The 27,152-nt window shown below is 40.3% G+C and overlaps 1 protein-coding gene across 1 annotated transcript in view; it reads left to right on the top strand.

Annotated features, from left to right (window-relative positions):
• The window catches only part of KCNH6 (potassium voltage-gated channel subfamily H member 6), a 211,043-nt gene that overhangs the window by 130,982 nt on the left and 52,909 nt on the right, over positions 1-27,152 (top strand). The window contains exons 3-4 of the mRNA XM_075177361.1: positions 15,316-15,474; positions 19,238-19,449. Coding sequence (XP_075033462.1) covers positions 15,316-15,474; positions 19,238-19,449 — 371 coding nt within the window. The remainder of the gene's footprint in view (positions 1-15,315; positions 15,475-19,237; positions 19,450-27,152) is intronic.

The following is a 27,152-nucleotide window of genomic DNA, read 5'->3' as shown; positions in this document are numbered from 1 at the left end:
GACCATATTGGCATTGTTCTGGACTCCCTCCAGCATCACACCTGGCTAATAAATTAGGAAAATACATATCATCAACCTTCCCAGATGCTGACATTCCTTGTCGTCAGGGCCGGACTGGGACTAAAAATCAGCCCTGGCATTTCAAGCATACAGGCCCATCTCTGTTGATTAGCAGGACAGAACTGTGTGCCGCTGCGCAACAGCGGCGCCGCCAGGGGCGTGTCCACATTATGTTGGGGGCGTGGTCAACATGGGGCCTTGATACATACATTATAATAAAACATTACATTTATCAGGCCCTCCCTATCATACCACACCCCACCCCAGAAACACATTACAACACCCCCAGCCCACTGCACTTATCTATGCTTCTGATACTGCTGATATCCAGCAGGGTGAGAACTTCCTGTAGAGTGAGCAGGGAAGAACTTAGTCTCACAAGATTAATAAATCTCATGAGACTTGCTCTGCAGGCTGTGTCCTATCCAGGAACTGGGAGTAGCTATCCGCTCCCTCCTGCTAACCAGAGCTAGATTAAGGCTCGGGGGGCCCCAGGCACTTAAGACAGGGGGACTCCTATGATGTAATATGGTTATTAGACACATTTTCAACAAATACACAGGCAATACTGTGAGCACTACTATTAGGTGCACACAGTTCTGCCTTCACAAGCAGTACAATGTGAAGCAGTACATACCTCCCAACTGTCTTGTCCTTGTAGTCAGACCAAATCCTGACTAAGCGGGACAGTCACCCACCAAATTCAGGACAGTTGGCAGAATGTCCTGGCCTCTCTTACCTGTCTTGTCATTATCTCCACTTGTGGCTGCTGGTGTCTTTAGATCAGTTGCTGCTTGTCTGGATCCTGGAATGTTGGGGGGCCTATTTGGAAATAAAAATGGTTACATGAAATTTAGAAAACTCCAACCAGCAGCGGTGTTAAATCAATATAACACCCACATTTTAAAATTAGGCCTTACTCCAGCCCCAACATTAAAATTATAGTATTCACATTTGATAAATACATCTATTTCCCTCCAACTAGCCCTGACATTAAATAGTATATACATTTAATAAATAGACCTATTTCCCTACAACCAGCCCCAACATTAAATTAATAGTATTCCCATTTAATAAATAAACTGCTTTCCCTCCCTCCAAACAACCCCAGCTAGAAATTAAATTGCATTTATATTTAATAAAAATACTGTCCCCCACACACATTATAGTCATATACTGTCCCCCCACACACATTATAGTCATATACTGTCCCCCCACACACATTATAGTAAAATACTGTCCCCCCACACACATTATAGTCATATACTGTCCCCCACCATTTTTTATTTTCCCCCTCCTACAGCCATTGCCCCCCATGCAGACATTTTCACCCCCAATTCCCCCTGCAGACATTGTCACACACCCCCCTTCCCCCTGCAGACATTGTTACACACACCCCCTTTCCCCTGCAGACATTGTCACACACCCCCCCTTTCCCCTGCAGACATTGTCACACACACCCCTTTCCCCTTGCAGACATTGTCACACACCCCTCCCTTCCCCCTGCAGCCATTGTCACACCCCCCCTTCCCCCTGCAGCCATTGTCACACACCCTCCCTTCCCCCGGCAGACATTTTCAATCACTTCCTCCGTGTTTTTACTCATTCCCCTCCCTTGCAGTACCTGTCATTATCCCCCGGACACACAAACTCACCTCAACAACCCCGCGCGCTCAACAGACTGACGGCTCCTATGCGGCTGCGTGACGTCATGAAGTCACATCGCGCAGCTGCGCGGAAGTAAAAAAAAAGGAAGAAGAAAAAGCTGCGGGACATGAAGCGCAGGGACCGGACTGGCCCATACAGCCATCGGCCCTTCTGGCAAATGCCAGAAGTGCCAGATGGCCAGTCCGGCCCTGCTTTCAATATACTGCAGTGATGGAGCTGCTTTGCTACACATTAAACTCTTGGGTCAATATACTAGAAGTCAGCAAGCTCAAAATAACAGTATGGAAATTGAAAGGGAAAGGGTGCATGTCAAAGGGCTTTCAGAAGAATTTTTTTAAATACATATATCTACTTTACTTATATATAAAAGTAAACTTAGGACCTGTTTAAAGTATGTAAATCTGTTTTTTTTGCATAAGATATGCACTTCCTTACTGCACATGTGCACCTAAAATGTGCATGCATACACCCATATGTAGTTTTTTTTTATATGATTGACTTATAAGAGCATATTCATGAATAATGGACAAAATTAGATGTAAATGCATTTGCAGATATGCCTGCTGTAGGGCTGATGCAATGATACTTGATGATTATGACGACTATCAGTAGACTATTTTTAAAAATGTATTTTTATGTGTCACACACTAGGCTGTTACTTACCCCTTCGCTATCTTTCTAAGCTGTCCATGTAGTCCGCAGGTTCTGCTGGTCTCAGATCTCTCTGCAGGTCTATCTCCACTCTAAAGATCCCTCCAAAACCAGTACATGGGTGCTGCCATCTTGGATTCAGTCAGAGTGCTGCTTCAGCCTAGCTGAACGCAGCCTCCAATCAGGTGATGACAGTTAGTATAATTCCTGGAACCTTAACTTGTTGCCACTGCAACGTTGATTCTTCAACCGCCAACCTGGTTCCCAGCAGTCTGCAGTCTTCGCTGTTATTCCTGCTCAGTCCAGCCCAGCATTCTAGTTCCAATCCTGTTCCAGTCTGGCTGTCAGGATTCCCAGTAAAAATCACAGAGAGATTGTAGTGAAATTAAGTGTTTTTTTTATTAACACCGGTTACACATGTTTCAGGTTGCAGTACCGTAGAGTATTGTAGAAATAGCTAAATAACACAGTGGATAACAGATGTAGAATGCGGTGGCCTGCAGGACGTTACCACAAAGTAGTGGAGATGGCACACACGGTGCAATGGTCTACGGAGCAAGGCACTGAAGATTTAGAGAACAGGTAGCAATAATAAGCAGAACGTTACCACAGGATACTGGAGTAGACACAGTGACTGAAATGATCTGCAGATAGATGTGCTGGAAACTCAGAGAACAGGTAGCAATAATCTTCAGAGCCTTACCACAGGATACTGGAGTAAACACAGTGGCTGTGATGATCTGTGGATAGATGTGCTGGGAACTTCAGAGAACAGGTAGCAATAATCTGCAGAGCATTACCACAGGATACTGGAGTAAACACAGTGGCTGAGATTATCTGCAGATAGATGTGCTGGAAACTCAGAGAACAGGCAGCAAACAGGAGCCAGGGAAGAGGCACAGCAGCATAAATGCAACAGGTGATCTGGCAAAGGTTGCTTGGGACAGGCAGGTTTATATAGGCCAGAAGCAGGTGTTTAAGCTTCCAGCAATAACGAGATAGGTAAAACCAGTCTAAGTACCACAGTGGCACCTTTGGTTGACAGGCAAGATACAATATATACAAAAGGTCCAACAAAGTATCTGCAGACAGGAGCTGCAGGATGCAGGTCGTGACACTGGTCCAGCATTCTATTTCCAAACCAGTTCTAGTCTGGTACAGCAATCAGGCTCCAGTCCAGTAATCCAGTCCAGCAATCTGGTTCCAGTCCGTCCAGCAATCCGATCCAGAAATCCGATTCTAATCCAGTCCAGCAATCCGGTTCCTGCCTGGTCTCCTTTGCTAATCTAATCACCGTCCTGATCTTCTTGACTACTTGCCAATTTCCAAGTGCCATTTATATTCTCTAGTCTCCTAAACTCACAGCAATCACAATCTGTACCAGTCCTTTTACTTCCATGCAAAAAAACATAATCAGGCCACTCAGCTTTGTGCATGTAGCCACCAGTTAGCTCCAGAAACATAACCCTGTCTGGTTACAGACAGATCCTTAGGCGTGACATTGTTTGTATTACATTACAATTTATATGGAAAAATGTGACTATACCTTTTATTAATCATGCTATCAAGATGCTATTCTCTACTGTGTATATGACATTTTAAAACATTATTATATTGTATACAAATAGGTTAATGTGACTTTAGCATTTATTACCAACACTGTCCACCTTTATTACTATGCATTATTTACTCTGTCCCTATGTCATTGCGGGTACACACATGCTATGCCTGGTACACATCACATGCTACTGTAATTTGTGCTGGATGCATCTTGAGAGATGTTCGAGTCAACATATGCATGTAAGTACACATTTATGTGCATCTGTTCTCTGTATACGATCTGAGTTCATATGCGTCTAACTCTAAATTGAGCTCCTTATCCTTTTACTAAGCATTATGCATATAGATTATTTACAGAACAAATGGTAATGTCACTCATGTACTATACACCACTGTAGTATTATACACTTCCATGCCCGAGTACATCTCATCTGGATTTATTTGAAATACATTTTAGAAAAAATAAAAATCCCTTCTGTGGCATTTTAGTGCTCACACTGTAATCACCAGGACAGAGCTGTGCCAACTGAGGTTTCGAGAGACGTCAGGGATTTAGAGGTGCGAAATCACCTTTTGGAAGTGTAGATGTAAGGAAACTCATGTCCCATCAGTCCCCTAGGAGCTCGTTAAGTGAATATCAGCAGGATTTTAGTCTTCATTAAGTTCATTATAAGCAACTTTTCACTTTTTAGTCTGTTTTGGTGAGGAGAGAGAGATCATTGTGTGGATGTAGCAGTAAAAAAATCAAATTCAAGGTTTCCGGCTATAGGTCCCCTGTGAGTGTGAAATGTCAAATCGTAATAGGCTTTTCAGCGTAGGCTTCATTTATAAATGTGTTTATGTCAAGTGCAAGTATTCCTTCCTTTAAAGTAGAACTAATCCTAGACAAAAATGTCTTGTAGTAAAGGATCATGAACTGTATTTAGTTTTACTTAAATATTTTAACAGCTGTTTACTCATAAAATAATTCCAAATTTGATCAGTGCTTGCTGCCATATGTATATGAAAATCCACACCTCTATTCATTGGCTTGGGTCAGTAAGAGCTTGTACTCACAGACGTTTGGTTGTACATCGTCCTTGTACTTGGTTCACTGAAGGGCGAACACTGCCTAAGTGCACCTATATATGGATCAATATGTGGAACACGTGGGCTATACTGAGCTTGCTCTTTTTTTAAAAACATCAGGCATTTGAAAAAAGTACATCTGGTATTGTCCATGATTTCCTCATACTGATTTAATGATCACTACTTGTAGATCTGTTTAAACTGCGTTCAAGGGAATTAAGTGCCGGGCAGCTTATGTGGATGAGAAATCTTTATAAACTGCATTTAGCAGCAAAGTTTTTTGTTACTATTTTCATTCATATAACAATTAAAAATTGCATTTATCATGAATATACTTTGTTTTCAGTAGGGATGGGCGTGCTCGGTTTCCCGAAAACCGAGCACACCCGAACTTAGAGTATCCGAGCCGGCATGAAAACGAGGCAAAACGTCATCATTGCATTGTCGGATCTCGCGAGACTTTCATTCTATAAATTAGATCTGGCGCCATTTCACAGAGAGACACTGAAGGGGTAGCAGGTTTCTTAGCAGTCTCCAGTGCAGTTAGGCAGTGTTATTAATGCCAGTGAAAGAGAAGTGTTGGCAGTGTTCTTCCAAGTGTTCAGTCACATTGTACTGTGCCAGAGCTCACCCAGAAATAGGAGAAGGAGAGTGTAATAGGCTGCCATTGTTGTTCACAGAGCTCACAGAGAAACAGAAGGGTTAACAACAGTGTTCTTGTCACTGTTCAGTCTCAGTGTCATTGCCTACACAGAAACAAAAGGGAAAGGAGGGACATAATAGAAACTTTGAAATATATAATTATGAAGGGTTTTTCAAAAAGGTACAGGAGGGTAACATTCTTCAAAGGAAGAAAAGTACTAGAACACGATGATATGTACTGAGGGAAGTAGATTCAGAGGAAATTGGAGAAAAAACTAGCTAGCTTCCTTTCCTCAGCTACATCCCAGCACCTGCAATCTACAGTCACCATTCTCATCCTCATTTGAACATCATTGTTGCTCACACAATATTAATTATTCCATGCTGTAAGACTATATTACAGAAGTCTCTGTACTTTGATGTAAGTGCCAGCAAAGGACTTTCTCATGGAATTTGGAACATATTAAGCCAAAGCTGTCACGGTTTAGGGCAATTCTTTCAGACCAGAGTAGATGTTGAAATGTTGTGCAGACTCAGGTATCACCACCACTGGGTCTCTTGGTAAAGCTAATTTTTTCCTAGCTGCATTCACAATAGAAACTGAAGGAGTATACCTTGTGGTGTCATGTACCACTTGAGCTGTCAACTGGCTGACCAGCAACTCATTGCATCTCTTGAGATATGTGTCATTTGGAAATCAATATAACACATAACTCTTAAACCTAGGGTCAAGCACAGTCGCCAAAATGTAGTGATCAGATTTAAAATGTTGATAACTGTTAGATCCTGGCAAAGCGAATAAAGTACTTGATCTAACAGTCTGATATTCACAATTTTTTTCTCGAAAAGTCTAATTAAGGGAATCAAGGTAGCTGTGCTGAATTCACTTTACAGTAGACTTTTTATATTACTTTCAGGACCATAAACAACACTGAAATTATTCTCCACTGCGCTGAACTAAAATACATTCCCCCTTTTTTTCCCATGGGGTGTAGAGTAAGTGTGGATGGCCTTTAGCTGTACCTCCATCCACTTAAGCATACAAAGGGTGGAATTCCACGTTGTCACCACCTCTTGCTTCAGTTGGTGACAGGGCAAATTGTATTATTATTATTATGGTAGCAGCTGCAATCTCCTACATGCTGTTGGAGAATGGAGGTAAAGTCCAGAAATGTTTCCAGCCACAGACAGCATCTCCTGCACGTCCCTGTCATCATCCTCATCTGCAGCAGCTAATTATATAGCGCCAGTAATTGTGCTGCGCTGTACAGAGCAGATGAGAACTAGGCAGAAACCATTATAAGTTATGTTAGTTATGTAGATAGTTATAAGATATAGTTATAAGTTATAAAACAAAGAGAAAGTTGTCAGCGCTTATCCTTTAAACTGCATATCTATGTGTGTGTCTAGCAAAATGAAAACATGAGGTATTAGTTCATATTTTGATCAAAAGACTTAAGCCTGCATCCCAACGTCAAGGGTACCTCATTATATGCAGGTCCTACACTGATCTATATGCTTTAAACACTATTAAAATGCAGTTAAAATCAGATGCACTCACCTCCCAGGTATAGGGGTTTACATCTAGCAAGGGCTGGCTTGTGAGCCACACCCAAATGGGCCTTAAATAGGCTTGATGGACAGCTGCTATGACAAAAAGGCAATATTTTGAAACAAAACCAGAGAAAAATAAGCCTGCGCTCGGTATATCCCACATTATATATGGTACCAGCTGCTTGGCAATAAGCCCGCGCTCGGTATATCCCATATTGTATGTGGTACCAGCTGCGTGGCAATATAAATGCCCATATATGTATACAAAACAAAAAGAAAGTTGTCAGCGCTTATCCTTTAAACTGCATATCTGTGTGTGTCTAGCAAAATGAAAACATGAGGTATTAGTTCATATTTTGATCAAAAGACTTAAGCCTGCATCCCAATGTCAAGGGTACCTCATTATATGCAGGTCCTACACTGATCTATATGCTTTAAACACTATTAAAATGCAGTTAAAATCAGATGCACTCACCTCCCAGGTATAGGGGTTTACATCTAGCAAGGGCTGGCTTGTGAGCCACACCCAAATGGGCCTTAAATAGGCTTGATGGACAGCTGCTATGACAAAAAGGCAATATTTTGAAACAACCAGAGAAAAATAAGCCCACGCTCGGTATATCCCACATTATATATGGTACCAGCTGCTTGGCAATAAGCCCGCGTTCGGTATATCCCATATTGTATGTGGTACCAGCTGCGTGGCAATATAAATGCCCATATATGTATACAAAACAAAAAGAAAGTTGTCAGCGCTTATCCTTTAAACTGCATATCTGTGTGTGTCTAGCAAAATGAAAACATGAGATATTAGTTCATATTTTGATCAAAAGACTTAAGCCTGCATCCCAACGTCAAGGGTACCTCATTATATGCAGGTCCTACACTGATCTATATGCTTTAAACTAGATCAGTGTAAAGCATTAAAATGCAGTTAAAATCAGATGCACTCACCTCCCAGGTATAGGGGTTTACATCTAGCAAGGGCTGGCTTGTGAGCCACACCCAAATGTGCCTTAAATAGGCTTGATGGACAGCTGCTATGACAAAAAGGCAATATTTTGAAACAAAACCAGAGAAAAATAAGCCTCGGTATATCCCACATTATATATGGTACCAGCTGCTTGGCAATAAGCCCGCGCTTAGTTATAAGTTATGTTAGTTATGTAGGTAGTTATAAGATATAGTTCTAAGTTATGTTAGCTCACATCAGTCCCTATCCCATTCGGAGCTTACAGTCTAAAATCCTAACATAGACACACACACACAAACGCAGCCAGTTAACTGACTAGTATGTTTTAGGACTGTGGAAGAACACTGCAAAGGCACCGTGCTGCAAAGTCTTGCATCGTCATGACTGAACTTACAAGAAGATGCTTCAAGGAAAGTTGCAGAACTAGCACTCATACAGAAAGGCCTGATTTTTTCCTTGCCACTGTGTGTGTAATGGCATGTTGGCAATTAAATTTTTTTCTGCAGTTAACTTTGCCTTGATTACAGGTGTTTTTTAATTTACTAAGGAAAATTGTGTTTTTTTACATTTTGGCTTCCCTCGTTTTAAAAACACTATGCACCTCAGTCTTTAACATAGGCTTTAGCAGATGACGTACAGGCATTCCTATCATCATGACTGGTGCCAGCAGCTGCTTGGTGCTCCTGGTCTGTTCTCGACTGATGTGAATCCATATCGATGGCACAGTACAATGTCACTACACTTTAAAGAACACTGCCAGACCTATTATTAATGTTATGGCACAATACAATGTGAGTGGAGACTTTGAAAAAGAAATTCAAGGCCGAAACTTCTGTTGAAGCACTGAACACTGGCAACTATTTGGGGGTGAGCTTTGGCACAGTCTTTTGGGCGAAAGTATATGAAAATCATATTGTGACCTGTGAGGTGCTAAAGATTGACTGGAAATTAGTGTTATTGAGGTTAATAATAATGTAGGTACAAAATAATAGCTAAATTATGTGATTTTAGCCCAAAAAGTGGTATTTTGTCAAAAAAAGCAAAACAAAACCAAAAACAATACACGCGTGGGTGGTTTTGGCAAAACCAAAATTCAAAGGTAATCCAGATCCAAAACCAAAACCAAAACACGGGGGTCAGTGAGCATCTCTAGTTTTCAGTACGCACACACTGTAATTGACCATTCAAGTGTTTGATATCCTTCAGCACTATAGTTGGCATGGCATCATTATAGATCTGCAAAAGGGGAGGGACGAAGGTTGGCCTTGATTATCCAGCTGTAGATCTATCGGTATTAGAAGGATACAGTGTCACATGGAAGAGGTTAGTTTTGTGGTGGTATTTAATGGAAGATGGTGTTAACATAGTTTCAGTATTTAGCAGTGCAAAGTTGCATGAGAGTTATAGCAGAGCAAGTTCACAGCAGCAATGGGCCTTGTGCACAGTACAATTTCTGGGCTCCAACATGTTCTCTCTACAATAACTTTTTGTGCATACTTTTCACTATATCTGCATGTCAGCTGAGAGTCCGCATGACAGATCATTATATTAAAATGATGCACAGTCTTGGAGATGATTTGTTGCCAAACTGTGCATTGAAAAATCAACACACTTCATCAGAACCGTAAGACAACACAGAAGATTGAGAGAATATTTATGTCACACACAAAAGATCTAAACATTACTTTTATTAGTATTCTAGTCTGCTTATAGCTCATTGACACTCACTAAGTTTGCCTTGTGGATAAACCTATTCTAGATTGGTGTCGCACTGATTCACCTTGTATTATATGTTCACTTCCTAACATTGCATGTAGGTTAAAAATTTGCATCGAACCACAACTGTCTAGTCTATCTGTTTAGTGTAATAAAAGCAAGTGTATGACTGATTGATGCTCAGTGCACATTTTGCACCTAAATGCAGTTTTAGAAATTACTTAGAGTGCTCTAGTTATAACAGATTGTGCTTATATCTAGGTATTGTGGCAATATGTAATCATGGATTAATAAAGCTTATTACATTGAAAACTAATTTCCAGGGACATTTTGCTGATGATCACTTGCCTCTAAGGGCCCAAGGCATGGTACTGTGTAGAAAAAGGATGCACAACTCAGATCTGTCACGATCTGCCTCCTACAGCTCCTGTTTGTCAGGAGCTATGTTGGTCTTTCTGGATATATATAGCCTGCAGTACCACCATTCCACCAAAGGAGCCACTGTGGCGCTTGAACTGTTTCCCTTCCTGCTGGGCTAAGCTCATTTTCTCAGCATGATTTACACCTGCTGCTACTCCTTAAAAGACAGCCTCGCCCAGCAGTGTGGGCCAGATCATCAGGTCACTCTACCTGATAGGTAGAAATCCTTTGACTCCTGTTCCTGGTTATACTTACCTGTGTACCTAACCTTGTGGTTTTGCTATTCATTCCACTGCTGCAGACATAGCTCATCATCTATCCGGTTCCTGAGTTATACACCTGTGTAGATCTTTGTACTTCTGCTCTCTACAGCTCATTGCTTCTCAGTGTAACCTGTTCAGCTTACTTCCACCATTACCTGGCTTCTGCGTCTTACCACCTTTCCAGAGGTATCCAACCCTGCAACCCGCAGGCTACTCAACTCACCACCTTTCCAGAGGTATCTGTCTCTGCAATCCGCAGGCTACTCATCTCTCCACCTCTTCCAGAGGAATCCACCCTGCAAACCCGCTGGCTACTGCATCTCTCCATCGCTTTACAGTATTGCCTATTCCGCTGTTGAGAACTGTGGTTATATTACTGCCTTACCAGTTATTGCATCCTTAACCTATATTACCTGTGTTTCTAATAAACCTGTCACTCGCCAGATCTCTGGTTCCTTTGGACCTAGATCCAGGCCACTCACCTCTCTGCCGGCGCCCGTGCTGCGCCGCGGTCCTCCACCATCTTGAGTATACTTCTGCGCATGTGCAGACCAGAAGGAACTTTAAAACCTTTCCTTACTTCGTATTGGCTAACTGTCAACCTTCCCCTATTTAAGGCACTTATGACCTCCTTCCAATTGTCTGTTCTTTGATCCTCACTTCGCTGTGGTAGCCGTGATCTACTCTCCTATGGATCCTGTTCCTCACAGCGTCTCAGCGTCTCCAGACGTCTCGCTGACCATCGCAGCACCCGCTTCATCTTACCTGCTGGCCGGATACTTCACCGCCACGTCTGTGGTAAATACCAGCCATCCGCTGAATATAACTACACCTCTTATTATCTCATCTACTGGCTGGATAATCATCGCCACCTCTGTGGTAAATCCCAGCCATCCACTGAAAATAATTACAACTCTTATCATCTCATCTATTGGCCGGATAATCATCGCCACCTCTGTGGTAAATACCAGCCATCCGTTGTTCATCATAGCATCTTCTGTGTTATCTCTCCTATTGCCCAGATCCTATCTCTACGTCAGTGGTGTCTACCACCTGCCTGCCATCTGCACCTCTCCGCTGCTCTTAAGTTTTATCTACATCCTCTGAGCACCACATCACGTTCTATTATCCTGATTGCCCAATCCTCCTATATCTCAGCTGTATTTCCGTTGCTCTGCCGCACTGTTTTGAGGGCCGCGACCTGCGCAGTGGTGCAGCTAAAACCCATACCCTCTTGCGGAGATCCCTGGAGAAGACCAGCCTCTGCGTTAGACTCCACGCCTCGAGTGTAGTGACAACTACTGGCAGTTTTAAGGGAGAAAGAAGCTATATCTTCAAGACACTAGAGCAGAAATTTGGAGTGAACAGTGATTAACATAGAAATTTCTGACATCATTTTAGATGAGAAATAAGAAATAGACCAAAATATTGAGCACACAATTTAAAAAATGGTTAAATTTAATTGTGTACTCAATCCCTTGGTGGTCGGGCTGGGGGGGTCTGACTCCCATGTATCTGCTCCATTGCATTTATGGCTTGTTTCACCTGGCCACTACTCCAGTGACATCAGGTTGTGCCTTAGGCCATTCCCTAAAGCGCGTCATAAACTGGATCAGTTGAGCCAATGCTGCTGCTCAGCCTATTGTTTAAAGAATTCTGGGTCGAGAAACTTAGTGACCGTGACAAAACCACTTTGTTCACCTACTTTCTCTCCGTGGTCTTGCCTTGGGAACCCTGACAAGATCTGTGTGAGGGTCATTATGGAAGATAGGTACATTATGGAGGATTGCTCCCATGGGACCAGTTGATCAGCAAGGCACTAATCATCTGTACACTTCTTGATGCTGGACTATGCCACAGGCAGGTAGAAATGCTGCCCAGCTGACCCTTATTACTCCCAGAATCCCTGAGTCCACCCCAAAACCACTCAATATCCCCTCTAATACCTACAACCAACCCCCAAGTCTGTTGTGGCAGTGTATTGAGGATGGATTGGAGACCTTGAGGGGTATAAGTATTACCACCACAATCTCCCTCAACCCTACCTGATGGTAACCTTTATGTTTCACAATCTACCCAAAAAGTAATCTTACTGTTGGGTTGTGGACATAAGTGAAGAAAATAGGCAACAAATACCTCCAGGAGAACTGTCACAGGGCTGTGCTCCTACTTTAAAGAACATTAAGCATGAAATGTAGACATATAGCCCTCCGTTCTAAGCCTCTGCTCAGGGCACAATAGATTTGTCCAATTATAAACAAATAAGTATTGTCTGTGTCATCTAGTAAAAAGTGACCCACATCTGGCACCAACCATAATATAAATCACAGGAAAGCATTTAATTTTAGGTGTCCAGCTTAACCACCTCATCACCATTTGTGTCCTGTTAAATGATGTGTTTATGTTGAATCATAACTGGTGCTAGATAGGATAAAAAACTACAAGAATTTAGGAAACCCCGGGCTACTGTTAGGACTCCTCTCTTTCACTTTTTTTTTACATATATATATATATATATATATATATATATATATATATATATATATAATATATATAGGGGCCCCTTTAACTTACCTTAAGTCCGATCCCCTTCTCCTTTTTTCCACGCCGCTGAGTCTCTCCTGCGCTCTTCCGTGCTGTGCTCGCAGTGAATGCTGGGCGTGACATCACACCCAGCATTCACTGCGAGCACAGCACGGAAGAGGGGACCAGGGAGGGAGCCGGATCGCCGCTGACGTGACCGCAAGGTAAGTATTTTCAAGGTGCCCCCTTGCCCGCAGGGCCCCCGGGCACCTGCCCATTGTGCCCAATGGAAGAGATGGCCCTGACCAATGCTTAATTCTTACTTAGAAACCAGATGTGCCACTCCATTATAGGACTACTTCCTATTTTGTCATCACCATTTCTGCAGGCCCTAGAGGCGATCAGAGGGAAACCCCGACTGCTTCCATAAACAGGCTGGGTCCTTCTTAAGCTTCGTTCCCACTTCAATTATTGGTGATGTTGAAACAATAAGCAAATGAGCTGCTCCTATAACGGAGAAGTGTGGGGTGGCACTTACAGTGCCAGGAAAGAGTGTGGAAAACCCCTGCTGAGAGGGTAGTAATACCAAATGTATTACTACAAGGGTTCCCCCTCTCTGTTACATTGTAAATGGGGTGGAGTATTTAAAAAGCAAAATAAAAAATTATTGAAAAAAATATTTGCACTAATTATGTTGCATGTGAAAAAACAAGAGATGTATAACAAACACAGAATTCCACCAAAAATTGGGAACCCTAGTTAAAATGTATGTTTTTGCATCCATCATACTCTGTAATAGTATTATTTTTTTAAAGCCCAGAAAATAAGTGTAAGTTTATCTAGACAATTTAGCTAATCTGCACTTCCGTTTCAGTGGAAAGCTGGGCATAAAAGAACAATACATTATATTACTTCATGTTTTTTAATATGCAGTATTTGCAATCTGAAATCTACCATAGAGATGCATATGGAACAAATATACATCCATTATCATCAATTTGAAAACGGCACCTGTAAAGTGCAGTACGCTTGGTAAAGAATGTATTTCAATGGTAACATGTAACCGAAAATAAGACACATCTCAAAGGGGTGTTCTCAACTTGCCTCTGCCCCACTTGCTTGTAAACACCCCTGTTCTGCCTCTCCAGTCCACTAACTGTAAGTGAAGTGCTACATTACGCTATGCACATACACTTACATGCAGCTCTAAATCACTCCTTAAAGTCAAAATCTAAAATACATTTTGCTTTATCCAAAAGTTTACTGTATGTGCCAAAGTTTCAAAAACTTGTTAGAAGATTGATGAGATATGGCTGTGATGTTATAGGTTGGATGCTATGCACAGCTGCCTTGTTGTGGAAAACGTACACAGTTCTGGTCCTATTGTTGAAGATTTTTTATCTAGGATATAATTAGTGTTTTTAAAGCCTGTCCATTAAGGACCATGGACGATGCCTTGCGGGAATTCCTGCCACTGGCCAAACCATTAAGTCAGGTGTGCTGAAGCATAAATGTGCTGAAAGTGCCTGTTTGAGCTGATTTAATGAATGTTCTGGGAAAGAGAAACATGTCTGCATATCACTGTTACCTACATTTCTGTCTGTTACATACAGTCTTACTGAATGTATTTTGGGAGTATTTATTAGAGGTATATGTCACAGTTGGCAACATTTTAAAATAATTTCAAAGGACACTTTAATACTGAGACTGTGCATCTCAGCACGTCCTACATACGTGTGTTGCCAAATAGGATAGATGTGGATGGGCCATGTGGCTAATGATTGAACATTACGGTAATGGTCATCATCTGACTGCATTCTTGGTCCATATTAGCACACAAAAGCGACACTCAAGTGAGCAGCTGAAGGGCAAACCAACAGAAAAACTACAGTATCAATAAAAACCAAAAATATATAGGTCTACAAACTGCAGTTAAACAGAATTACAATAGCGTCTGAATGGCACAATTGGGTATTGTAAAGTAAGGGGTCAGTGTCAATTGGCATTGTTGTAGATTTAAAGAAGGAATGAAGTGATAATTGCAGTTCTCATCTGTCTGTAACACAAAGCGAACAAAAGCATAGTAATATATTGTGATGATAGACCATATGTAAGTTATCTTTTAGAGTAAAATACTGAATGCTGTACAGTAGTCATGACTGTTGTTTGCAAACAGCAACTTTAAAGTGTTTTATGAATCCCAACCACCCTGTACAGGCTCCTGTCTGCGGTGCCTGGTGGACGTTGTCCCAGTGAAGAACGAGGAAGGCGATGTCATCATGTTTATCCTGAATTTTGAGGACCTGGCACTGCTTTTGGCAAGAAAGGCTAACAAGACTCTCCACCAGAGGCTGACACGAGCTGCCTTCCATTCAGGTGAGCGCTTACAAGTTTGATGACATTGAGCTTTGATTGGTATAATCGGGTCGCATAGTTACCTGCATTAGAAAAAATATTTACATATTTCCCTGTTACAAAATTTGAGCTTATTAAAATAATATGTACAAACTCAGCAAAGGCAGAAGTACAACTTTTCTTTTAGATTATAACCAACATTCAGCAACTCATAATGGCTCATTTACTAACATTGCATTTAGATAGGAAATGTGCACTAAATTATAGCAATCAATCAGATATTTGTTTTTTTCTCTAACTTGCACTAGCTAGGTAAAAGCTAATTGCTGATTGGTTGCTATGGTTCACTTCAAAGTTAGCACCTTAAAGCAATGATAGTACATGAGCCCTGGGGGTATATTTACTAAACTGCGAGTTTTTAAAAGTGGAGATGCTGCCTATAACAACCATATTCTAGCAGTCATTTTGTAGAATGTACTAAATAAATGATAGCTGGAATCTGATTGGTTGCTGTAGGCAACATCTCCACTTTTTCAAACCAGCTGTTTAGTAAATATACCCCCCAAGTGTCCTTGGAATGAGAAGTACCATCAAGGCCATTGTCACAACATTGTCTTCAGTGTAAATTCTATGCTTAAAGGAAAATATATTTATTTCATCTTTTTTAATGATATTCATTGTATGTATTGCACAAAAGTAGTATGTATATGAGAACATGATCTAATCCAGCTGAAACACTGATTATACATATTGTGCCTTATTCATCAAGGCACGCATGCTGAGAGCAAAGTGCATTGGTTTAAAAACTAACGTAAATCGGCTCTGCGTACTGCCGAAGTCAACAAGCAATCTGAAGATACATGCGGTGGTGAATTCGGGTATAGGTCTGCTCCGCTCTACTACACAAAACACTGCACAATACGTCCAAAGCATTAATGACAAACAGTTAAAAACCAATATGTATATATAGATATATATATATATATATATATATATATATAATTAAAATTTTTCTCAATGACATATACATTTATTATGATGATCTCAATATCTACTGAACATAAAATACATTTTTACAGTTGCTCCTCCATGCAAACATATGTTATTGCATGCATACAAGACTGTTATCACTAGTACTCAGGACTAGCCCTGTATCTTGAGCAAGAAAATCAAGTAACTTTGAGATGCCCAACGCTTGATTCTGCTGTGGCTGCATGCACTTGATTTTGGCACGCCCTTACTGTACACTGACTATGGGTGAACGCCTCTTCACCACTCCGTTCACTCCCAGAAATCGAAGGCTCTAGTAAGTGTCCTTTGTGTACATAGATGCAGTGAACATTGCTGCGTTCACTGACGTATGTGCTGGTTCTGCGCATGCGCAGAGTGATTATCATACGATACGCACAAAATCAGCAGATACATGCCCTAATGAATCAGGTCCATTATGGTTAAGTATAAATTGGACAATTTGTCAATTTTTTATTAGTATGTCTCTATAATTGTTAAAACCTTTAACAATGTATTGAGTGTTTACTGTTTAGCCATTGAGTTTGGAATCTCCATCAAATGTTTTTGATGGGTACATACACATGGGCAGTTTGACATAGGTTGGGAGTGAATTGTCCTGTACTTCATTCACAAGAAGCTGATCACTGCTAAAGTGTACCAGAAAATAGTGATCTATTTATCACTGTGAGGAATGCACGGCACATTTGCGAGAGTTGGATGGGTCCAAACTAGAACTAGTTACATTTACAGTCCATCCAACATTACGAAAAAGTGCTGTGAGGAAAGACTGGTCATGCCTCATATTGAATAAGAGATCACTAATATGAAGGGTGACTCACAATCCAGTGAATGTAGTGCAGGGCAATGAGAGGTGCGTGTCAATCCACCTATGTGTACTAGCTCCAAGGGAGACAGTCAGACTAATAAACAACCGACTGCTAATGTAAACACAGTTTAAGGCCAATACAGAACTGTGTAAATAAATTAGACAAATTGGTAAAGAATACTCAAACTTCAACAAGTGGTAGACCCATAATGTGGTAATTAAACAGACTAGGGGCCTGATTCATTAAGGATCTTAACTTAAGAAACTTCTTATTTAAGTCTCCTGGACAAAACCATGTTACAATGCAAGGGGTGCAAATTAGTATTTTGTTTTGCACATAAGTTAAATACTGACTGTTTTTTCATGTAGCACACAAATATCTACTTTAAATTTCAGTGTACAAATAAGCTATCAAGTATTGGTGTGCTACATGAAAAACAGACAGTATTTAACTTCTGTGCAAAACAGAAAACTAATTTGCACCCCTTGCATTGTAACATGGTTTTATCCAGGAGACTTAAATAAGAAGTTTCTTAAGTTAAGATCCTTAATGAATCAGGCCCTAGGTGGCAATATATTTGCAATTATTTTAAGTTGTGGTATTACTAATATATGAATTGTTTTGCTCCCCCGCAGTATGATTTTTAATTGGAGTACATTATTGTATCCTGTACATTTTCTATTGACGCATGTAGAAACCATTTGGCTAATGGATAAATCTAGCTATGTTCAGCTGTGGAAACAGTGACACCTCCAGGCTAAAATGTAAATTACAACACATCTCAAGTTGGTAACTTTTCAATGATGCACCTCATAGCAATGCTGCCACCCACAATTTAGGCAATTAGCTTTACAACATATATATTTTTCAAAGTAGTTATACAATCCTTTTAAATCAACGAACGCCTTTTCTTCATAAAAATTCCTATTTTCTATGCTATTGTCTATGCCTGTGTCCACTGTCATCTTTCTACCACCATGTAGACCTAAGACTATAATAATGTGTTGATTCTCCTCAGTATCCTTTATTTTGTTGAACAGAAACATTAATCAACCAATCAAATACAATCTCCTACCACTTTAAAACCAGTCCTTTTGTTAAATATAATGATTTAGTTTTTCTCCTACATTGCATGATTTAGGGACTATGGGCCTGATTCATTAAGGATCTACATGCTACATGAAAAAAACAGTCAGTATTTAACTTCTGTGCAAAACAGAATACTAATTTGCACCCCTTGCATTGTAACATGGTTTTGTCCAGGAGACTTAAATAAGAAGTTTCTTAAGTTAAGATCCTTAATGAATCAGGCCCTATGTTTTTATTGCATGTGGTACTTTTGTGTGTGAAGATTTATATTATATTGGGCAAAAGACACCTAGACCTACACCTTCCCATTAAAACCATAGGAAGAGACCCAATATTTTGCAGAATGGAAGTGGCCATGCGCTGCTCCGTACAGCAAAAACCGCCCCTAAAATTGTACACTCTTCACCTTTTATCTCAATTCAATAATCTTACACCACACTTTGGAATCTCATTTTTGCACTGCTCCGCAAATCTAGTTGTACTACTGTTGCCGCACTATTCCCATCGGCCTGAGCAAACGTCTGCTGCTTTGCAAACACCACTATTTTGCTTTTCCACTGTGTCCCATTCAATTTGTGCTTTGAAAATGAGGACCAGTGGAGGCTCCCATATTGCGGGATAAATGAATATTTGATCTTCACTGATGTCACTAGTTCCCAGTGAATTCATAGGTTGCATTCATAGGCCTATTGGTACAACCCACAAAATGTCTGTCTCTACTGCATATAGGGGATGGATCCCTTTAAAAGACAACCGCCCCACAAAAATCAGTTATTACTGCTTGTATTTCTTTTATTTCTTTCATTGTTTCTGCTTTTCTCAGTAAGTTTCTACCTCTTTTTCTCTGTTTTGAGCAGAGAAGTCCAAAATGAAGCCGGGCTTCCTGAATTCCACCTCTGACTCAGAACTCATGAGATACAGAACCATCAGCCAGATACCACAGTTTACTCTTAACTTTGTGGAGTTCAACTTAGAAAAGCATCGCTCTGCTTCCACCACGGAGATCGAGATTGTGGCCCCCAGCAATGCCTTTGAGAGAACGCAGAATGTCACTGAGAAGGTGACCCAGGTAAGCATGTGTTAGATGACTTTTAATTCTAAGAGCAAATAAGGTATATATGTCCACAGCACTCAAGTGCCCATGTTACCAATAATAATAATCATACCCATTATTGTCAGGAAACACAGAAGATAAGTATGGTCCAGGTGCCTTGAATTCTCCTGACTGTGGTTACTATACTCACCCCCTGTGTCTACAGATAGTACAGATACTAATAGTATAGTAACCACAGTCAGTAGTATGCAGAGCACCAGGCTCATACTCATCCCCTGTGTGTCCTGATAGTAATGGATATCAGTATGAGCCTGGCACTCTGTATTACTATCAGGACACACGGAGAGTAAGTATGAACCTAGAGCTCTGCATTCTGGAGCTCTGCATTCTCCTGTCTGTGGTAATCATACACATACTACTAACAGGACACATGGGTTGAGTATGAGCAGAGTGCTCTGCATTCTCCTGATTGTACTCACCATACTCATACCTATTACTGTCATGACACACATGTGGTGAGTATGAGTCGAGTACTCTGCAGTCCCCTGACTGTATTCACCATACTCATACCTATTACTATCAGCACACACAGGTGGTGTGTAAGAGCTTGAGGCCCTGCAAGATTAAAAAGATCCAATATAAAATCCTCTTAGCATCTGGTCAACATACCATATGGAACTCCACTGACTCCGCTGTGTCCATGCTATCTGTTTGCCTTCCCTTAGGATGTAAGCTCTTACGAGCAGGGCCCTCTTCCCTCCTGTCTCTATACTTACTGCTTCTGCTCCAGCCACACTGATACTGGTCCTGCTTGGAGACTTTGGAGTCTTAGCGGTTCTTGTTTATTGTTCTGTGCGTGTACCCTGTAAGGTCTATTGTTTATAATATGTGCGGCTCTATGGAAACCTTGTGGGGTCTAAATAAAGGCTAATAATAATAATAATAATGGAACACATATCGGCCGTATTTCACAACATAGCCAACAACTTTACAGGTACCCGGCCTTCCTGGACTGAATACTACGCTGCCAAAACCCCATTTGAACACCATTTAAATCTTTCACCACACCAATATAAATTAGTGTATGGCAACCTCACCCATCACCCTTTCCCTTCCCTCCCAACATACCACCTGCACAGTAAGGTAAATCCTGTCCACTATTCTGTCTCTCTCTTCATAAACAACTCTGTAGATTGTGTAGGGTGTGTTTTTAACTTACACTTGGTGGAATGTCATAAAAATTGCCCCCCCCCCATGTATTGCACATTATGTATTGTAACATATTTATATATTGTAACAAAGATCTATATACTGGTTCCATTCCCACACTTTACCGCTTCTATTTTCCCTTGTTTTCTCTCTCTCTGTCCTTCCACCTAACCTTGTTTTATTATTAAAAATGGCATCCTCTTCTACATCCTATGGCACCTTGCCTTCATTTCATCCCACAAATGTAGATGAAGTTAATAACTACTTCTTCTTCTTCTCCCACGCTACCCCTTGTCCACTCAACCCTATCATCTCACAAGTAAGTTGTGTGCTGTCTCCTGTGTTCATTCTAGTCTTAACTAACATCTATAACCTCTCACTCTATACTTATCTTTCCATCATTATTGAATCATGTAGTAAATACTCTTATTCAGAAAAAATACATTTTGAGCCTAATTCTCTCCCAGATTATACTCAGCTTCCATGTCCAAGGTGAGACTGCACTGACTAAGTTGGACAAAGACTTGATCACTGCTATATCTAAAGGCCACTTCACACTTGTTCTTTTTGACTTGTCTGCTACGCTGACCACTCACATTTCGTACAAATGATGCATTCCCTAGTTCTTCAGGGCTCTCTACTATTCAGGTTCTCAACCTACTAATCAAACATTTTCTTCATTGTTTGTTTATCAGGATCCACCTCCTCTCCACCTCCTACATCAGTTGGAATACCACAAGGCTAATTCCTAATTTCAGTGTCACCTTTATGCAGATGACTCATAACTTTCATAACTTTATCTCTCAGGATTATCTTTCTATCATTTCATCCTGGATGTCCTCTTGGCACCAGAACTCACTCTTTCACAAATTGAGCTGATAGTCTTTCCACCATCTAACAGAAGTTAGTTGACTGACATATCTATTTATTTTGACACCACAACAAAAAACCATACTCGTCAAGATCACTGCTTAGGTGTAATCCTTGACTTGGAACTGTCCTTTTTTTCCCTACATCCAATCTGTCTCCCAATTCTAATGCACACTTGCCGACATTTGAAACCTCCCCTAAGAAGATCCCAGAGATCAGATGGCAAGTGTGGGCGCTCTGCTGTGCATTGCCGCAGTCAGGGGCATCGCACAGTGGGGGTGGCTGCCATGATGACGGGAATAACGTCATCATGGCAGTGAAATGGTTGGGATTTTGGAGCGAGGTCTGCTCTTCTGGGAGTCTGGAAGTCTACCGGAAATTTTGGAGTCTCCCGGACATTCCGAGAGAGTAGGCAAGTTCTAATGCATAATCTAGAAAAATCTCCATAATCTCCATAATACATTAAACTAACACTCAGGCACTCGTAATCTTGTGCTTTGTCTATTGTACTTCTCTTCAAAACAGACTTTCACTAATTCAATATATTTTGAACACAATGGCTTGACTAATCTACCTCATCTCACTAGTGCTGCTCAGGTCTGCAAGTCCCTAAAATAGTTTCCTATACTTTTCATAATCCAGTATAAAATATTTCTATACTTATTCTGTCTGCAACCCATACTTACCTATTTTTCAAAACTCTCCTCTTGGAGTTCCCAGAGGAGAGGTAATGTACTAGGGGGTAGGAGGGAGCATGGTTACATCATTGCGTCACCGTAACACCCCCTCCCCCAGGAAATGCCCAAAGTCCGTGAGGATGCCTACTCTTCCTTGAGTCTGGGAGGGCTTCTGGGAGCCTCCCGATAAATTATAGGCAAGTATGCTGAAACCGCATTGTAAAATTCCCTCCCTCGTAGAAAGCTAGCCTCTCCATGAAAGAGTTACTTCGGCTGTCTTCCATTTTTTTTTCTGCTTTATAAATTACAAAAGCTCCACCTTGTGGTTACTAGTGGTCAGTGTAAAACATGGATTCTGATTCTTATAACTTAAAGTGTCCACTGAATGGAGAAATTCAGATTAGTGCTCTCCACTGAATTCAGTATAGGAATCAAACAAGCATTCACATCTGTGTGTTGGCTGAAACTTTGTAACAGAACCTGGTTTCTTATTTGTAAATACTGATAAGAATAATAACAAAAAAAGAATAGTTTACATCAATCTTCAAAGTGCTTTTCACTTTAGCAGTTGCATTATACTACAGACCTGGGAGATGTGCAAAGTGTCAATCGCAGATATAGAGATCTTAGGTATGTAGACTCCCAGGAGACTGGAAAAAGGTATGCACTCGTGCTGTAAAGTGCAGCAGATTTGCACACTTTAAAGTGCAAAAAACATATGTACCCTGGCGTGTTTATCTCAGAAAATACCAACATTTTTCACATTATCTCACTGCTTCAGCACTGGTGGATCCAGGGGGGGGGGATTGAGGAAACCCCCCCCCCCTCCCCCCCCAGCAACAATCTTCATACCTTAAAATTGCTGCTGAGAGGTCCGATCAATATTAAAATATACATTAGAGCAGATTAAACTTACAATTTCACATTGTAGTACTGTCCAAAATATATAAAAAGACAGAACAATAGACTGACAAAAAAAATTAGAAAAAGTGACCATAATAACTTCATATGTACATAAGGGAAAAGCTTAAAACACAGAGAAGAGGGGGAAGTGGATTAAGGTGGGACAAAAGGGCAGGTAGAGTAGGGAGATTGGGGGTTTGAGAGGGCCATCAATATAAACTGTGGAAGACACCCCTAGCATATTGTGAGCACATGAAGGCATCAACCAGACTTTTGCTTTTATTTAGATATATTGACAACTGTGTATTTACTGAGAACCTGCTCTGGACTTATAACCCTTGTAGCAATCCGATTCCTTGAAGGAACAACGTTTTTATTTTTCACTCTACTCAGGCACATGTTTTCTATTTAGGACAAATAGGGCTTGCTTTTGGTACCATGTTTAAGTGATTATACTTTTAATTTACAAGGATAGTGCAGGGGAAAAAGAGGAAACATTTTATTTAATTTTACTTTTATTCATTTTTCCATGAAATTCTTTTAACCCGGGACTGGGTCTTACTTCCTTTCATAGAATCCTCTCTCTTAACAAGACCTCCTTGGCCAGAGGTAAGATCAGTGGCTCTTTGTCAGAAGCATTTACTATTAGAAACAGTACTAGATAAGACTGTCCTTATTCACCCATATTACCTCAGGTGGTATGAGGTCTGAAACAGGCTAGGCATCCTTCCCAACTTAGATATCTAGGGTTTTATTTACCTAGGATCTCTCTCAAGTATGCTAATTTTCTCCCACTATTGCCAAAATTCGTAATTCACAACTCGGAACTCAGAAATTGGAAGCTCTAAACATTTTTCCTGGATGGACAGGATTTATAAGATAAATACCTTCCCTAAAGTTCTGTATTTGTTACACACCAATAAAAAAGACATTTTTCAAAATAAATTGTTATTTACAAAAAAAAAGTAAGAAACAAACAAAACATTCTATTTAGATACAAACACATGGGAGGCATACAATTCTCTTTAGTTCAGGTGGTCATGCTCAACAGGATATTACAGAGGACCAGATCGAATGCAACCAAACAATGAATCTCAATTTTAAATTTGCCCCATGGATACAAATGCTACCATGAATCTCACATATCCCAATCGGTCCCTACTCTTTTGTGCTGGAAAAAGCACAGGCTTCTAAAATATCTCTTCTCCTTTAACATCCTTGGTAGTGAATCCCAATTTTCCTCAGTTCTTACACCCTTGGCTTTTAAACACTGGGTTCAGGCAGGAGTTTTCCAGATCGGCCAGCTGGTGTGCGTAACTGGAATTCTCCCCTTCTCAGATATTCAGGCTAAATGGGCCCTGACAGCCTTGGAGCAAATCAGTAATTCCATGGGGAAAGCGGATTCATTCTCAGAAACATGTAGAGATCTAACTCCTTTAAAGGACTTTGCTTGGGCATCTCCCTTTATAAAGTCTGAAAAAATGTACGACACATTTTACAAATTTATGAGAGCATAGACGAATGACCTATGAGGCCTAGTTAAAGAAAGCTGTGGGGCCAAACTGTTCCAGCTCACCCAGGCCAGCTCTAGTATAACCCTTCTGGAAACCCAGTTTAAGGCCTTTCTGGAAGGAGTAGATATCCAAGTCTTCTAAGCAGAATATTACCAGAGTAAATCCCACGTGATCTTAGAACTGTCTGCCTTACCCTCCCTACTATCCTCTATCCCTTTCAAACTCCACATTCTTCTATCCTTGTCCCTCATTCCCCATGTTTTGGTCTGTTTTTTAGTTACACATTTCTTCAAATACCACAATACCTATGTTTATTATTACTAGATGCTATGTACAAAACATAAAGTTTTGCACTGTCAATACTCACTAAAGGAAGATTGAGTAAAAAGGGAAATTAAATTAACCCAAAGAACATACATCTCATTTTATTTTGCAAATTCTAACATTTTCAGAAATACCAAATGGCAAAACCATAGACTTGGATGTCATAGACACATGCTCTTTCAATAGGGGCACTGTCTTATTAGTCCAAGATCATCTTTTTTTTCATAAACTTTTTTATTGTGTCAAATAGAGAGCAATATAAAACAATGCAACCAAGTATGTATCAATATATGCCAGGATTATGCAGTTATAAACATTAAGGATAAAGTGGTGTCTAGTATCAATTTAGACAAGGCATTGTTCGTATAGAAGCAATAATAGAATCCTAGTCTTCGTATAAAACTCAGATAGGATACTCTCCATTCAGCACAGTTTTTATGATATAATAATATAAAAAGAAAAATATAATAAAACAAAATATTAAGATGTATAATATACAGAAAAAAAGAATTAGAAAAATAGGAAAGACAAAATAACATGAATGACAAAAAAAAACATTCATAGGGGCATCTGCATTATTGCTGTACCGTATTACCGGCAATAGTGCGCACTTTCCGCAGTAATGCGCGTTACCGCGGACCGGAACCCTAATTGAATATGCCCCATAGTGTTGATGTCAAGGTAATAAGCATCTGTCTTCAGCTCAAAGTTTAGCAACACCAAAGGTATAAAATAATTCCTATCTTAATAAGAACAACCTGTGCATGTGCCATCCACACTCATTTATTCATCTTAAAATGTAAGTCATCTATTCAAAATGACTATTCCCAACAAATGTCAAGCATCCAAATATAAAATTACAAACATCAATTATGAAGGTCTAGGCTAGTACTAGCATTGAGTTGCCTATATAAGAACCATTTAGTAGATTCATACATTTGCATGATGTGTTTTTGCTGATCATTTGTCAATGTGTCAGTATATCTACCCCATTTTCTGTGGAATTTTTCCACTCCCTTACCCTCTGGTATTGTTGCCCATCTGTCAAAATACAAATGTTCTAATATAAATTTTTGCACAACGCCTAATAAAGGTGGTGTATGTATTGTCCAGTTTTTTAATATAACTTTTTTTGCTATAGTTTATGTAAGTACTAGTAAGGGGATAAGCTCAGTGCCCTGTGGATCTGGTTTCCATATATCTAAATTTAAGCATAACATAGGAATTACCTCCTTGTTTAGTTTAAGAAAAAAAGTAGTATTAATAAAACCTAGGACTTTGTCCCAAAATCTACTTATCTTGCGACATTCCAACATACTATGTAAGAGGGAGGCATTCGCTCTTTGACACTTTACACAATGTCCAGATTCATCTAAGACCAGATGTATCCTTTGGTTTTGGGTGAAGTACACTCTACTAATCACTCTTAAATGGACTTCTTGCAACATTGTGGACTTTAAGAACTTCATGACAGATTCATGATATTTGAGTAAAATATCAGGGTCAACCATATCAGGGATGTTAGACTGCCAGCTCTTACAGATCCCTGTCCAAGGGCGAGTACCTGTACATTGTATCAAATCTAAATGCAGATATTTTGTTTTAAATTTATTGGTGGATAAAAAAAATGCATCAGATCAGCAAGGGCACCTGCCAAATTACTCAGCATTTAGCTCTACAGGGGTAGGTAAGGATTGTATATAATGGTGGATTTGGAGAAACAAAAAAATGTGAGTTTGGAAGACCATATATCTTTTAATTGTTGAAATAATCTCATTCGACCTCCCTAGTTAAAGATGTCCTTGATGGCCCGAATGCCCTTCTCCCTCCACAATAAGAAAGTTGCATTCTCCAAACTAGGTGAAAAACCTGGATTACCCCATATTGGTATATACTTTGTACTTGTAGAGTGACATTTGTATTTTTTGTTAATGATTATCCGTGCTTTGTAAATGGCAAAGAAAAAAGGGTTGGACAAACATTTTTGGGGAATTTGAGTTCTGGGCAAGGGCAACACTGCCGCTGGGGAGTATGGGTAATACAATGCCCTTTCCAATTTTTTGTTTGTGAAGATGTCTTTATCATGTAACCAATCAAGTATATGACGGAACATGGCCGCTTGTGTGAATGTTTGTATATTGGGAACTCCCACTCCCTCCTGTTTTCTAGGAAGCTGCAGGTGGGCTCTCGCTATACTTGGTCTTTTGTTACGCAATATAAA

The sequence above is a fragment of the Mixophyes fleayi genome, chromosome 6 (assembly GCF_038048845.1).
Source record: "Mixophyes fleayi isolate aMixFle1 chromosome 6, aMixFle1.hap1, whole genome shotgun sequence".
In the NCBI taxonomy this organism is placed as follows: Eukaryota; Metazoa; Chordata; class Amphibia; order Anura; family Limnodynastidae; genus Mixophyes; species Mixophyes fleayi.
The sequence above is the reverse complement of the archived record's forward strand: the minus strand, read 5'-3'. Positions and strand labels throughout refer to the sequence as shown.